The 12929-nt window shown below is 39.6% G+C and overlaps 1 protein-coding gene across 1 annotated transcript in view; it reads left to right on the forward strand.

Moving 5' to 3' along the window:
• Nucleotides 1–12929, forward strand: part of LOC120807109 (dihydropyridine-sensitive L-type skeletal muscle calcium channel subunit alpha-1-like) — a 92835-nt gene that overhangs the window by 34167 nt on the left and 45739 nt on the right. The window contains exons 18-28 of the mRNA XM_040158804.1: nucleotides 1242–1371; nucleotides 1504–1563; nucleotides 5073–5179; nucleotides 5354–5441; nucleotides 5534–5641; nucleotides 5758–5810; nucleotides 7679–7825; nucleotides 8013–8214; nucleotides 9504–9662; nucleotides 10733–10843; nucleotides 12173–12256. Of these exons, the coding sequence (XP_040014738.1) occupies nucleotides 1242–1371; nucleotides 1504–1563; nucleotides 5073–5179; nucleotides 5354–5441; nucleotides 5534–5641; nucleotides 5758–5810; nucleotides 7679–7825; nucleotides 8013–8214; nucleotides 9504–9662; nucleotides 10733–10843; nucleotides 12173–12256 (1249 nt within the window). The remainder of the gene's footprint in view (nucleotides 1–1241; nucleotides 1372–1503; nucleotides 1564–5072; nucleotides 5180–5353; nucleotides 5442–5533; nucleotides 5642–5757; nucleotides 5811–7678; nucleotides 7826–8012; nucleotides 8215–9503; nucleotides 9663–10732; nucleotides 10844–12172; nucleotides 12257–12929) is intronic.

The following is a 12929-nucleotide window of genomic DNA, read 5'->3' on the forward strand; positions in this document are numbered from 1 at the left end:
ATATTTCGTCTTTCAATGAAATGTACATTTAGTCTATGAAAATAGCTATATAGGTAAAATTGCCATTGCCGTTATTATCTCAGCAGTCAAATAACACCACAGATGAAAGTTATAGTCCGTAGTGAACAGTCAAACATATCTTGTGAGAAAGATTATAGTCTATACTGAGCAAATGCACCCTTGAGAAAACCCTTTAGTAATAAAGATTCTAAATGCTGATTGGCGAATCCTTGTGTGGCTGCATATGAGGTAAGAAGGGGGAAAAAAAGCACAAAGAAGAGAAATAGGGAGAATAGATGAAGGTTTTCCCTTTTCTTTTATATGAAAGGCCATCAGAGTCCTTAGTCTGCCAGTGCAGGAAGACTGATGGTCCGGGACACTGGGTGCACATATAGTAGGTGTGATCTCCCACACTTACTTTCTCTGTCCTCATTGTGTTGTCTGGTCCAGGGATGGTCTGGGTGATCAAAGAGGCCATTGTGGACTGGGTAGTTGTAGATCCACAATCATCCTGTCATGTAATCCAGGGAGGTAATATCTTATGAAATCTTTCCAAATGTGGTCATGTGCTAGTAGTTAAACCAGGCGTAGTATTATTGCTAGTAGTAATACAGTAGTAAACTTCATCGTTTGTCATACATTTAAATATGATACCCCCCTTCTCCTTTCTCTGTCCTTGATAAGTGGTTGCCACGGCCTATTTCAATTGGATGGATGGTTTAAGGGTCAAGGTCAGTGCTATGATGTAAGCGGCCCCCACCTGGATGAAGTGTGTGGTTCTGTTCAGGTCAGGTGAAAGGTTAAGCAGAAGGCTAGTTGGTGGTACCGCTGGCCTGAAGGTGATCGACTTCTGATGGAAAACAATTATGCTAAGCCTTCTGCAAGTGTAGGTTCTCAGAAGTTACTGGCAGATGGAGTGGAGTCAGTTGTCCCCCACTATACTCCCTGGTATGTGTGTGAGCTGGTAGTGGTGAGGTTGCACAGATTTGCCTTTTTGAGCTCTTAATGCAGTTTCTGAAAACTTTGGATCTCTGCATGGCTCTTGCTTCATGATGGTACCCTTGGGGAAGTTGAAAATGAAGGTGTCTACCAACAACCGGATCACATACTCCATGTAGTACAGACTACATGGTCTGGAAAAATGTTTTGCCACAGTTTAATATGGCCCGCTGGAGGCATTTAACAAGTTCTTTCAACAATGTCATTTTTAAGAGAATGAATATGTCTTTTAACCATTTCAGGTTCCGGAAGCTCTGCCATCGTATTATCAATGCAACTACCTTCACCAACATCATCCTCCTCTTCATCCTGCTGTCATCTATTTCTTTAGCTGCTGAGGATCCCATCGACCCCATGTCTTTCAGGAACCAGGTGACAAAGTGCATGCCGACCCCAAAGTCACTGAAATGTTTAAGTTACATTGTGATTGCAAAATTCTCATTTTCGGCACTTAGTATATGTATTAAATTATTATTAATATTACAAATGATGTGACATTTTTAGGTGTTGGCCTATGCTGATATAGTCTTCACTTCGGTCTTCACGGCAGAAATTGTGCTCAAGGTAATAATGTTGATACAGATGGGTGAGAAATTAAAGAAGAAACCGGAAGGGTTGTGGAGAAATATGGTTTATCCACATGCTTCCATACAGGTCATGAGGGCTCACTGAAGGGTTTGATCACTGCATCTCAACCCAACTGAACCTATTCTTTTGGAAGAATGTTGTTCACCCTCCAATAAAGTCCCACAGACTTGGAGAATTTACACCAGTGGGCACTGGACCTATTCTGGAGATTCGTTGTGGAACACCTTTTAGAGACACCTCATGTTGGGTTTTCTTTTGTTTGTCACTCACATGTTTCTAATAATGTAATGAAGTCTTTGTTCAACAACCAAAGAAATCACTGGAACCCAAAACACTGCACTGACTGTTAGGAATTTGATGGTAATAAAAAAGAATTTTCCTGAATACTATTGGATAATATTGGACAGACAGAGGTTGACGTGCTGACGTGCTGATGTAAGTGTATTGTGTCATTTCCTGTTTCCGGCATTTGCTTGACTGGTAGCGAGTTTAACTGCTGTGCTTCTACCCAGTTAGTTTTGCTATTCTCTTCATTACAGCAGTTAATTACCCGCTGTACATTTAAACTTACACTAGTTCTGCTTAAGCACCCTTAGCTCTCTCCTTCTTTTAGTGATTATTCTCAGTACTTCACAGTTGTTTACACGCTATTCAGATCGGCCAGCTACTTTAGCTTAGCAGTTAGTGATGGCTTCTCTCTCTCCTTCTCACTCTCCTGCTCTCTTTTGCTTGGTGTGTCTCATGTTTAGTTAAAACTCTGCCTCCTTTAGCGATAATCGTACATGTAATAAATGTAGTTTATTTGCAATGATGGAAGTGAGACTCAGTGAATTGGAAGCATGGCTCCGCACCACAGAAACGAAATCGTTAGTCGCGGTAGTTAGCCATCCCCCAGTAGCTCCGACTCTCTCCCAAGCAGCCGGGAAGCGAGGGCACCTGGGGGACTGTCCATAACAAGAAGTGTAGCCCCAAACAGAAGCCCATGGTTCACCACCGACCAGTTCATGTTTCAAAAAGAAGGTAGCGACACCAGCGACCATAGTCAAATGTATTCCTGGGGCCGGGGCGGGCGACATTGAATCCTATTTGATACTGCTGGCTAAGGATAAACATACATATAGTAAGATTGTTATTCACATCGACGGTAACGACACCCGATTACCCCAATTGGAAGTTACAAAAATTAATGATGAGTTGGTGTGTACATATGCAAAGAAAATGTCAGACTCCGTATTTTTCTCTGGGCCCCTGCCTAATCTGACCAGTGATGACATGTCATCATTCAATTGACAATAAGACCTGGTCTGATTAGGAGAGACGACATACATCCCGCTTTGGATGGAGCAGATCTCATATCTAGAAATCTGACTGAGTTTATTAGCACACCTAAACCATGACAACCCAGAGTTGAGACCAGGGGGGCAGAGTTGCAGTCTTACACGCTTTCTCTGTGCTTCCATTACAGCAGTCAGCCCACCCAAACCCCCATAGAGACTGTGTCTGCCCCTCGACCCACTAAATTAATTAACTCATAAACAGAAATGGAGTGGGACACAGAAACCGAATAAAAAAAAAAGACCACAACTGCAGAAGTACAACAAAATAGGAGAATTAAATGTGGACTCTTATACATTAGATCACTCCAATCCAAAGCTGTATGAGTAAATGATCTCATATCAGATCATTATATTGATTTATTTAGTCTCAATGAAACCTGGCTTTGTCATGATGAATATGTTAGCATAAATGAATCCACTCCCTCCAGTAATACCAATACTCACATTCCTTGAGGCACGGCCGAGGAGGTGGAGTTGCAGCCATTTTTAACTCAAGCCAAATAAACAACCCTAAACTTAAACTCGATTATAACTAATTGGAAATCCTGGTTCTTAGTCTTACACATCCGTCATGGAAAACGGGTTTCCCCATCCCAACTAAGCTGCTTAAGAAAGTTTTACCCTTAGTTAGCAACTCTTTACTAGATATAATAATTATGTCTTTATTAACAGGCTGTGTACTGTAGTCCTTTAAAACAGCTGTAATTAAACCTCTCTGTTTTAGCCAACTATAGACCCATATCTAACCTTCCCTTTCTCTCTAAGATCCTTAAGAAAGCTGTCGCCAACCAGTTGTGGGACTTTTTACATGATAATAGTTTATTTCAGGATTTTCAGTCAGGATTTATAGAGCATCATAGCACAGAGACAGCACTGGTGAAAGTTACAAATGACTTTCTTACTGCATTGGACAAAGGACATGTCTCTGTACTTGTCTTGTTAGACCTTAGTGCTGCATTTGATACCATTGACCATCATATCCTATTACAGAGACTGAAACATTTAATTGGCATAAAAGGAACCGCTCTAAGCTGGTTTAGATCCTATTTATCAGATCAATTTCAGTTTGTGCACGTTAATGATAAATCCTCCATATACTTAAAAGTTAGTCACGGAGTTCCACAAGGTTCTGTGCTTGGAGCAGTTCTATTCACCGTATATATGCTTTCTATAGGCAGTATTACTAGGAAACACTCCATAAATTTCCATTGCTGTGCAGATGATACCCCATTGTATTTGTCAGTAAAGCCTGATGAAACCAATCAGTCAGCTAAACTTCAAGCTTGCTTTAAGGACATAAAGACCAGGATGACCAGCAACTTTCTGTTGTTAAACTCAGAAAAAAATGAATTTATTCTGCTTGGCCCCCAACACCTCAGAACACATTATCTAATGATATACAAATTCTAGGTGGCATTGCCCTGGCCTCCAGCACCACTGTTAGGAATCTCTGAGTTCTCTTTGATCAGGATATGTCCTTTAAACCTATCACAAAACAATCTATGGAGTGGAATGTTGCCCTTAGTCTTACCTCATCCATTTTGTTGATGATCTACTGGACACTGACCAGAAACAGACTGGCCACTGTCTGTGGTATTTCACTGGACCGGCAGTGTAGCGTAGAATCTCCAGTGGGGTACAATCCAGGTTGACAAATGAATAACTGAGCCTGAGTTCCTTGAGGCGAAGTAGTTCCACTTTGTTGTATAAGATGAGTGCTCCAGTTTCACAAAATAAAAGACAAAACACACAAAATAACACAAAAATGCCCACAAATGCAGCCATCCACATCTCTGGCACTGCTGATTTTGGCAGAGATTGTAATTTTTAGTTTTATTCTTATTCAAGACTTTTTCTTGGTCAATTAATACATTTCTGTCCTTTTTAGATACATTTTGACCTTTTTCATTCCTTACTTTCAGTTCAAATGCAAGCAAATTTTCTGAACACTTAAGACAACCTTTCATCATTTCGAAGGCAATGTTAATAGTTTTGAGATACAATAATAATAACAATAATAAGAAGAATTTTTGGTATGTGATTCTCCTTTTCTGTTTGTCTATAAGCTATATGTTATAGCTACGGCAGGAACTTGTTCTTTAGTACAGTTATGGTGTTCATAATGTGATAACGAGTATTCTTTTTCAGATGACAACATATGGTGCCATTCTTCATAAAGGGTCTTTCTGCAGGAACTCTTTCAACATCTTGGATCTTCTGGTGGTCAGTGTGTCTCTCCTCTCAATGGGCATGGAGTAAGTAGAGTCTAGAAATGTACCTCATCACTTCTTACTGACTGACCTTCTGTCTTGTGCAAACCAATCTGTTCTTTATCTTGTTGAGTTATCACATCATTAGACTAAACAACATTTTGCTATAGAGTGAAACCAATGTATCAGTGAATGTGGTGTGTCTGTGTTTGTATGTAGATCCAGTGCCATCTCAGTAGTGAAAATTCTCAGGGTGTTAAGGGTACTCCGGCCTCTGAGAGCCATCAACAGAGCCAAGGGACTCAAGGTATTAGATGTATATTAGTAGACTTCCACTTTTACAAATGACCTAATATTGACCTGATTCATCATCTATTTGTTATATCTCTGTCTTTGTAGCACGTAGTCCAGTGTGTGTTTGTTGCTGTCAAGACCATTGGAAATATTGTACTAGTCACCATGCTACTGGACTTCATGTTTGCCTGCATTGGAGTCCAACTTTTCAAAGTGAGAAGAGAAGGAAACAAAGTGACATACGGTTGCTCAACACTTTATAATGTAATGTAAATGACCTTTGTCTACCTAACTTTTCATAAAGACAGTCACTTTTGTCGCCTTCCCAGGGCAAGTTCTTTGCCTGCACAGATCCTGACAAAATGACTGAGGAAAAATGCAAGTAAGGACTTTGTTGTGTTTAGTAGAACAGTGATTCTGTGTAGAACTGCTCTCGCTTGTTTTTTAGATTTTGAAAGCCCTGTGCGCAGTTTTTTGCTCTTTCTGATGCTGGTGTTGATTTAAACTGTTAAACTTAACCTCTGCTCTCTGTATTTTCTGTGCAAAATTATTCAAAGGCAAAAGTAATTCAAAATGATTTTAATTTGGAATTTAAAAAAATGCAGTAAATAAAGCACAGTTGACAAAATAATTAGTCAATTTCATTAGACTTACTAGCTTGTTCCAGTGCTTTTGACCGCATCTCAGGTCTTCATCAACAGATGGAGTTTGCTCAGTTGTCATCATGTGACAGAGAAAGACTGAAGTAGTGTGTGACATCATGTGTGACAGCCGTGAGGACTTCTACATCAGCAAAACACCCAGGACCCTGGACCAGAGACTAAAGGTGCTTTCCATTTGGCGAGAATGGCGCCTCGCTTTCCTCACTTGTGTCCTCATTCCCGGTGTCATTTTGAAGAGGTGGCAAATACTCATAACACACCATATCTGTACTGTAAATTGTTTAGAAATAACTCAGTAACATTTTAAAATAAAGAAGAACACCTGGCACCTTATCACTGCTGCTTAAAAACTTAACATAGACATATGCAGCATCAGGTGTCAGAATGTAACTGATAGAAATAACACAAATTACTTTTACTGATCTAACAGAACAGATGTGAGGGAGAAATAAAGGCATAGAAATAAAGCTATAAATATTCTAAATAAAATCTACAACAGGTATAGTCAGGCTGACATCCTTTTCAGCCTCAGTCTGATATTCTAGGACTATAATAACACCCATAAGAGGGACGGTGAAGCTGTATTGGACTGCAGCTGTATATTTTTCTGAAAGAACTAAGATGACCTTGAAATGGAAATTAAGAAAAGAAGAAGAAAAGAAAAACTTTTTGGCTTATGAAGAATCAATAAAATAATTATGGAAAAATATTTTCATGATTCATTCATGAACACACAATATTTGATATTTTATGAAAAAATATGAATTACATGAGAGTCACTGCCATTCCTGTTTTTCTACTAGTATTTTGCCTACAGTATTACAAAGCCTACAGATTAGCTTACCATCATTACACGGGTTCTGATCAAAGGGGTGTTGCTGCCTGGCAAAAACCTTAAAATTTATATGTACAGTATAGGATACACCAGTGGTTCCTCATTCAGTGCTCCTTTGGTAGTCTCCTTTTTTCTCAGTCCTTCTCCATAACAAATTTCAGGAACTGGAACTTGATCAATGATAGCAGATCTTCATCTGTCTCCAGGTCACAGGCTGGAGAACGGAGGAGAGAGGACGGGAGGAGGCAGAATTAGCAGAATGGAAAAAACCCCATCTTTGAACAGAGACAGGGGTTACGATTTCACTCCATATACAAGTACCTGTTATCAAGGGCTTCAGTTCCATATTTAGGTCATGTGATGACAAATGAGCAAACTCTATCGACTGAAGAAACCTGTAATATGTGGTTGACAGCTCTGGAAAACGTAAGTGGACTTTGACTAAGTTTATGATGTCAAATTGTTTCCAAAGTCAGGAACAAACTTTCAAACATACAATTTATATTTCTTACTTGACCAAACCTATAGTTTTTACATCAAACTTCATCAAAACAATGCCAGGCTTTTATTGTGAGTAATGTGAGCTGTACATATAAGGGAGTTAGGCAGGTTGCTCTCTCTCATTGACTTGACCAGAATCTGCCCCTTGGGACAAAACTGAGCCCGCTGGTCTTTATTTGGACTTCATAAGATGATCTTGACTGTGGCACTGCATCTCACCTGTCTGTCTTTGCCTCCCACTCTGTTGTTCAGAGGTTGGTATATAAAGTACCAGGAAGGAGCGCTTCATGAAATGGAGGTCCATAAGAGGGAGTGGACCAACTCAGAACTAAACTTTGACAACATCCTCAATGGCATGCTGACTCTCTTCACTATTTCTACCTTTGAAGGATGGCCAAAGTGAGTCATTCTATGCATTCTATTTATTTTAGCATTGACAGCTTAAAATTCATTAATTTCTCCACTGTATACGTACTTTAGTCACTATTGTGGGAGAAATCCACAATCATCTTGTGTGACTGTGTATTTGTGCGTATGTGTGTGTCTGTGTGTACTTGGGGCATGTCTTTTTTATTTATTTACCTAGGATACTATATAAAGCCATTGATTCAAACTTAGAGGACAAAGGCCCAGTGTACAACAACCGGGTGGCCATCTCGATCTTCTACATCATCTACCTCATCCTTATTGCCTTCTTCATGATGAACATATTTGTGGGCTTCGTCATTGTTACCTTCCAGGAGCAAGGAGAGCAGGAGTATAAGAACTGTGAGCTGGACAAAAACCAAGTATGCCAAAACACACACACACAGACACAGACACACACACACACACTGAAAAGGCAGCAATGCAACTTGAGGCCACGGCCTCTGGTCTAAAGCTTCCATATTTTATTTGAGTTGCAATGACAATGCTTGATGCCACAAGTACAATAAAACCCTTGTATGCCAGGGTGATAGTACAAGCAGTTTATCAAAACACCTACTGGACAAGGAGAATATACATTTGCAGAAATGTGATGTCAGCTGGTATCTTTATCACTCATTAGGCTGGTGCCACCTATATTCTGTGTATAGGCTGAGGCAGCAGTAGTACATGGTTTCTGTGTCTGCGTGGCCATCTGGGTCCATGTGATGTAAATTTCATAATTTGCCACAAGTCCACAAAGGTCTGCGCAGACCCCTGTGCGGACGTCTGTCTGCATCCCAAAATTAAAATGCATTACATGTGCGCTGAGTGCACATGTGCTAGAGAAGCAAACTGAACACTTGTTTAGTGTACTGTATGAATGTACTGTATTCCCCATGCCTGGTCCCATTATTGTTATGCTGTTGCACACATATTGTTCAGCTAAATACAACAAACAAAAGAGGTCTTCTTCTTGCTGTATGAATGCACCATGTTTTTTCATTTGCATGTATTGAACGTGCACATACAGCGTAGCACTGTTTAGCCTACTGCAGTGCAATAAAGCGGCTACAGTTGTTAAACTATTGTTCTAATCAAATGAAGCACTTTTTAAAAAATTAATTAATTACATTTTTTAAGCACAGATATATTCCCCATTTAGCTTGTTGCCTGTTTGCCACTTGGACACTGTGAGTTTTCTTTGACCCTTAAACATATTTTTAAAATGTCAATTGCTGTTCAATTTTATGTTCTATTAATTCATGCTCACCAATTATTAATTTGGCACAAATTAAATAATTTTGTGTGCTCAGTCTTTTATTATGAGATTATTTATTATTTGTGTGCACTAATTAGAAGTTTTTCTCCATGACACTTGTTGGGCTACCAGCCTACTGGAAAAACTCCAGGGACATGACCCTTGTGAACATCAAAACATACACCACCACTTGAACCTGAGTGGTGGTTGGAGCTGCTCTTCAAATAAAGGGAGTGTGGTTTCTGATGGATTAGTTTATTTTAATATATCAGTGTTAGACTTTGTTGTACTCTAAAACTGTCTGTTGTTGCTGTCAGCCTCAAAAAGCCATCCTGCTTGAAATCCTAATTTATCACGTTTACTTTGTATAAGCCCTGCATCTCCCTCCACCTCCTTTTTTAACCCCTTCAGCGCCAGTGTGTGCAGTATGCTCTTAAGGCCCGGCCACTGCGATGTTATATTCCCAAGAACCCGTACCAGTATCAGGTGTGGTACATTGTGACCTCCTGCTACTTTGAGTACCTTATGTTCCTCCTGATTATGCTCAACACCATGTGTCTGGGAATGCAGGTATGAATACAACACACGTCACACATGCATTTGACACAATCCCTGTCTGTCTGTCCCATGTTGGGGAGCAACATTTTGGTGTGGCAGCAATTCAGCACGTTGCTGATAGAGTGAAAGAGTAGAGAGAATTAAATGTAAGATTTCACTCTGTCCTTTTTAATCGCTGATTAAAATGTACTTACTTAAAAATAACATATCATGATTGATATTTTATATAATAGCATCTATTAAATGATCATAATAGGATGAGCTTTTGTGTAGAAAATTTAAAAACCCCAATCAAAACTGGTGCACTGGTGTGGTTTTACACTCAAAGCATAGGTGTGCATAGTTTGTGTGAGGTCGTTTGTCAAATGAAGCACAGCAGGTAATGCTAAACAGCAGCTAAGTGTAATGCCTGGCACTACACTGGAATGTAAACAGTCACAATATTAATTTTCTAACCTGGTATCCACCTTCTCTCTGATATTTTCTGCCAGGTTTGAAAGTTTTTACCCAATTATAAAAAGTAGAAGAAAAGACTTTTCACAGGGAGAACCAACATCAGAATTTTGTAAATGCTATATCCGGGAGGTTTAAATCTTTTCAGAAGAGTTACAATAGTGACATCATTCCCTCTGCCAGATGTGTAGTATATGCTTTGGTGCACCTCTAAAATGAATCTCGAAGATTCAAGGTATTGTCATTCTGTTCATATGTAATATTCAGTATGCAGGCAAACGAAATTGTGTTCCTTCAATGCCACGGTGTACATAATAAGGACAGATATAGAATAAAAACAGAAAAACAAGTACAAAGACCAAAAAATGCAGGTAGCATTTAGTAGTCCTTGTTGAGTAAAGTGGAATGTATGATTAATGAATGATACGTGGAGTCTGAATGTGTGAACAGGCCTTAACAGACTGAGAAAAAGCTGACAGTCTTGTGGTCCTGGTCTGGACTCTGCTGAGCCTTTTGCCGCTCATCTTGTAACCGTCCTAATTTCAAGCTGAGAACTAACATACAAGTACAATCACTGTGTCTCGCTTTATATTCATGCAGCTGTCAATCTGTACCTCTTTAACCCACAGCACTGCAACCAGTCAGACCATGTTACTCACTTGTCTGACATGCTGAACGTGATTTTCACTGTGCTCTTCACTGTGGAGATGATCCTTAAACTCATGGCCTTCAAAGCCAAGGTTAGGCACAACCCAACATATCCCTGTATTTTCCAGATAAATTCTGTAAGGGCCGACTGTGATTCAGAGGCAGTCAATTTACTGAAAATAATTCAACTTTGATGGGGAGAAACCTTCCGTGTTCAATTAAAGACATTTACATTTACAGCAAAACACACACAACACACACTATCAATTTTGAAGAGTTATTCATGTACACGTGCATACTTTTGTGTGTTTACCTCTTTTTGCATAAAAGTACATGTGCATACATGAGCCTGCTCATGCTTAGTGCTGTGCTGCCACAGTGTATGTGCATGTGTTTGTCTGCCAGTCACTGATTGTCATATGTCAGTTTTGATTGGTTGCCATGCTTCAAGAAGGCGGATCTTACATCATTTGTGTGTGTCTACTTTCTGAGTGGATTAGCTGTAAAGCCGTCACATACACAGTTTACAGTATGGCAGACTATTGGTAGCATTAGCCTTAGCTGCACAGGGAAGTCTTCCTAACTGTAGCGTACACTGTGTTTAATTTGTTTCTGAATTGTGGCACTGTGTTAACCATGTTTAATAGATCTTTGGCTAAATATCTGAAACCCTGCGTAACAGATTAGGATTATTTATCCGGCGCAGTCCCCGTATAATATGAAATACAGTGAGAAATCCACATACTTTATAGCAGTGATGAGGGAGCGTCCGTGTGACATCTGATGGCAGAAAAGAGTACAGCATGTTGGTTTTGATGAGGTTGGTGCAGAGTTGGGGGGACACTAAATTCTTACCACCACACCGCAGAGCGCTGCAACCACACTGCGGGGGAAAAGTTGGACACTTAGAAGTGCTGCCGCTGTACCACAATGCTGGGCAAAGCCCTTTTCAAGGTCTGGAAAATACTTAAGTGTCAGAGCACTGCTGGAGCTGGTCATTGCACCGTCAAAAAAAAATAGAGTTGTGTCAACTGTAGGAAGTTGAACAGTGTGACAAATGAATATGCTTTCCTATTCCTTGTCTCGAGCATATATAGAGAAAGTTGGGAGAGCAAATTATGTCAGAGAGATTGATCGCCTTAAAGGGTATTTTCCCGTGAGAAGTGAGATTGCCTGATATGTCACGCACAATGATCTGTACAAACTCACAGTCCCTCCTTTTGGAAGGAAAACTGTGCCTGCCACATTTCAGTGGTTAGGAATTCAGCCATAATAGAGTATATAATCTGAATATGTTTTATATACAGGGACGCCTATGTATATAAATATGCTTTTATGAGAGAAGAGGTACAAGAATGAACTTTCATCATGGCGACATCCCAAGACACATACACATCCACACTTCTCTTGTTTTCTCAAAGGGTTATTTTGGAGACCCCTGGAATGTCTTTGACTTTGTCATCGTCATTGGAAGTGTTGTGGACGTGATGCTGAGCGAAATTGATGTGAGTACCATGCCTTGCTCTAACTCTCTCACTGTCTCTCTCTCTTATTCTTTTTTGTCTCCTTCACACACTCACACACAAACACTCACACACACTTATTACTTATTACACATTTGGGGACACTGCATTGGCTTAACACTAAGCCTATCTATAATTAATTATGATAATTTATTTTCATAATTAATTAATAATTTACTGGTTGCTTAACCCAATCTATCCTTAATCAGTAGTTCTTATGTAGAGAAGAGTTTTTACTAATTATTTATTACACGTCACACACTATGTAGCCACGAAGCCACGTCCCCAACAGTCATTACTCCCTCAGTCCTCTGCTGCATTCTTTAAATGAGCTGGAGGAGGGGCTTCTAGCTGATTTTAGGGTGTAGTTATCCATTAATGGTACAATGTGATTAGGTAAATGACTACCTAGTAGTTACTAAGAACTTATGAAGGATGCTCAAGCTAAGTGATGGATTTCTGAAGATATGCTGCATCCCAAAAATCAAATAAGGCTGACATTCTATTGCTCAGTGGTTTATCTCGTATATATAAACTAAATGCAATATGTGAATTGTTCGTTTTCCTCTATTTTATGCATGGCGAAAAAAAAACTTATTTTCTGATCATATTTTATCACAGTTCTGTAGATACTGTGTTCCATATCTTTTTGAAA

The sequence above is a fragment of the Xiphias gladius genome, chromosome 21 (genome assembly GCF_016859285.1).
Source record: "Xiphias gladius isolate SHS-SW01 ecotype Sanya breed wild chromosome 21, ASM1685928v1, whole genome shotgun sequence".
NCBI classification, from domain to species: Eukaryota; Metazoa; Chordata; class Actinopteri; order Istiophoriformes; family Xiphiidae; genus Xiphias; species Xiphias gladius.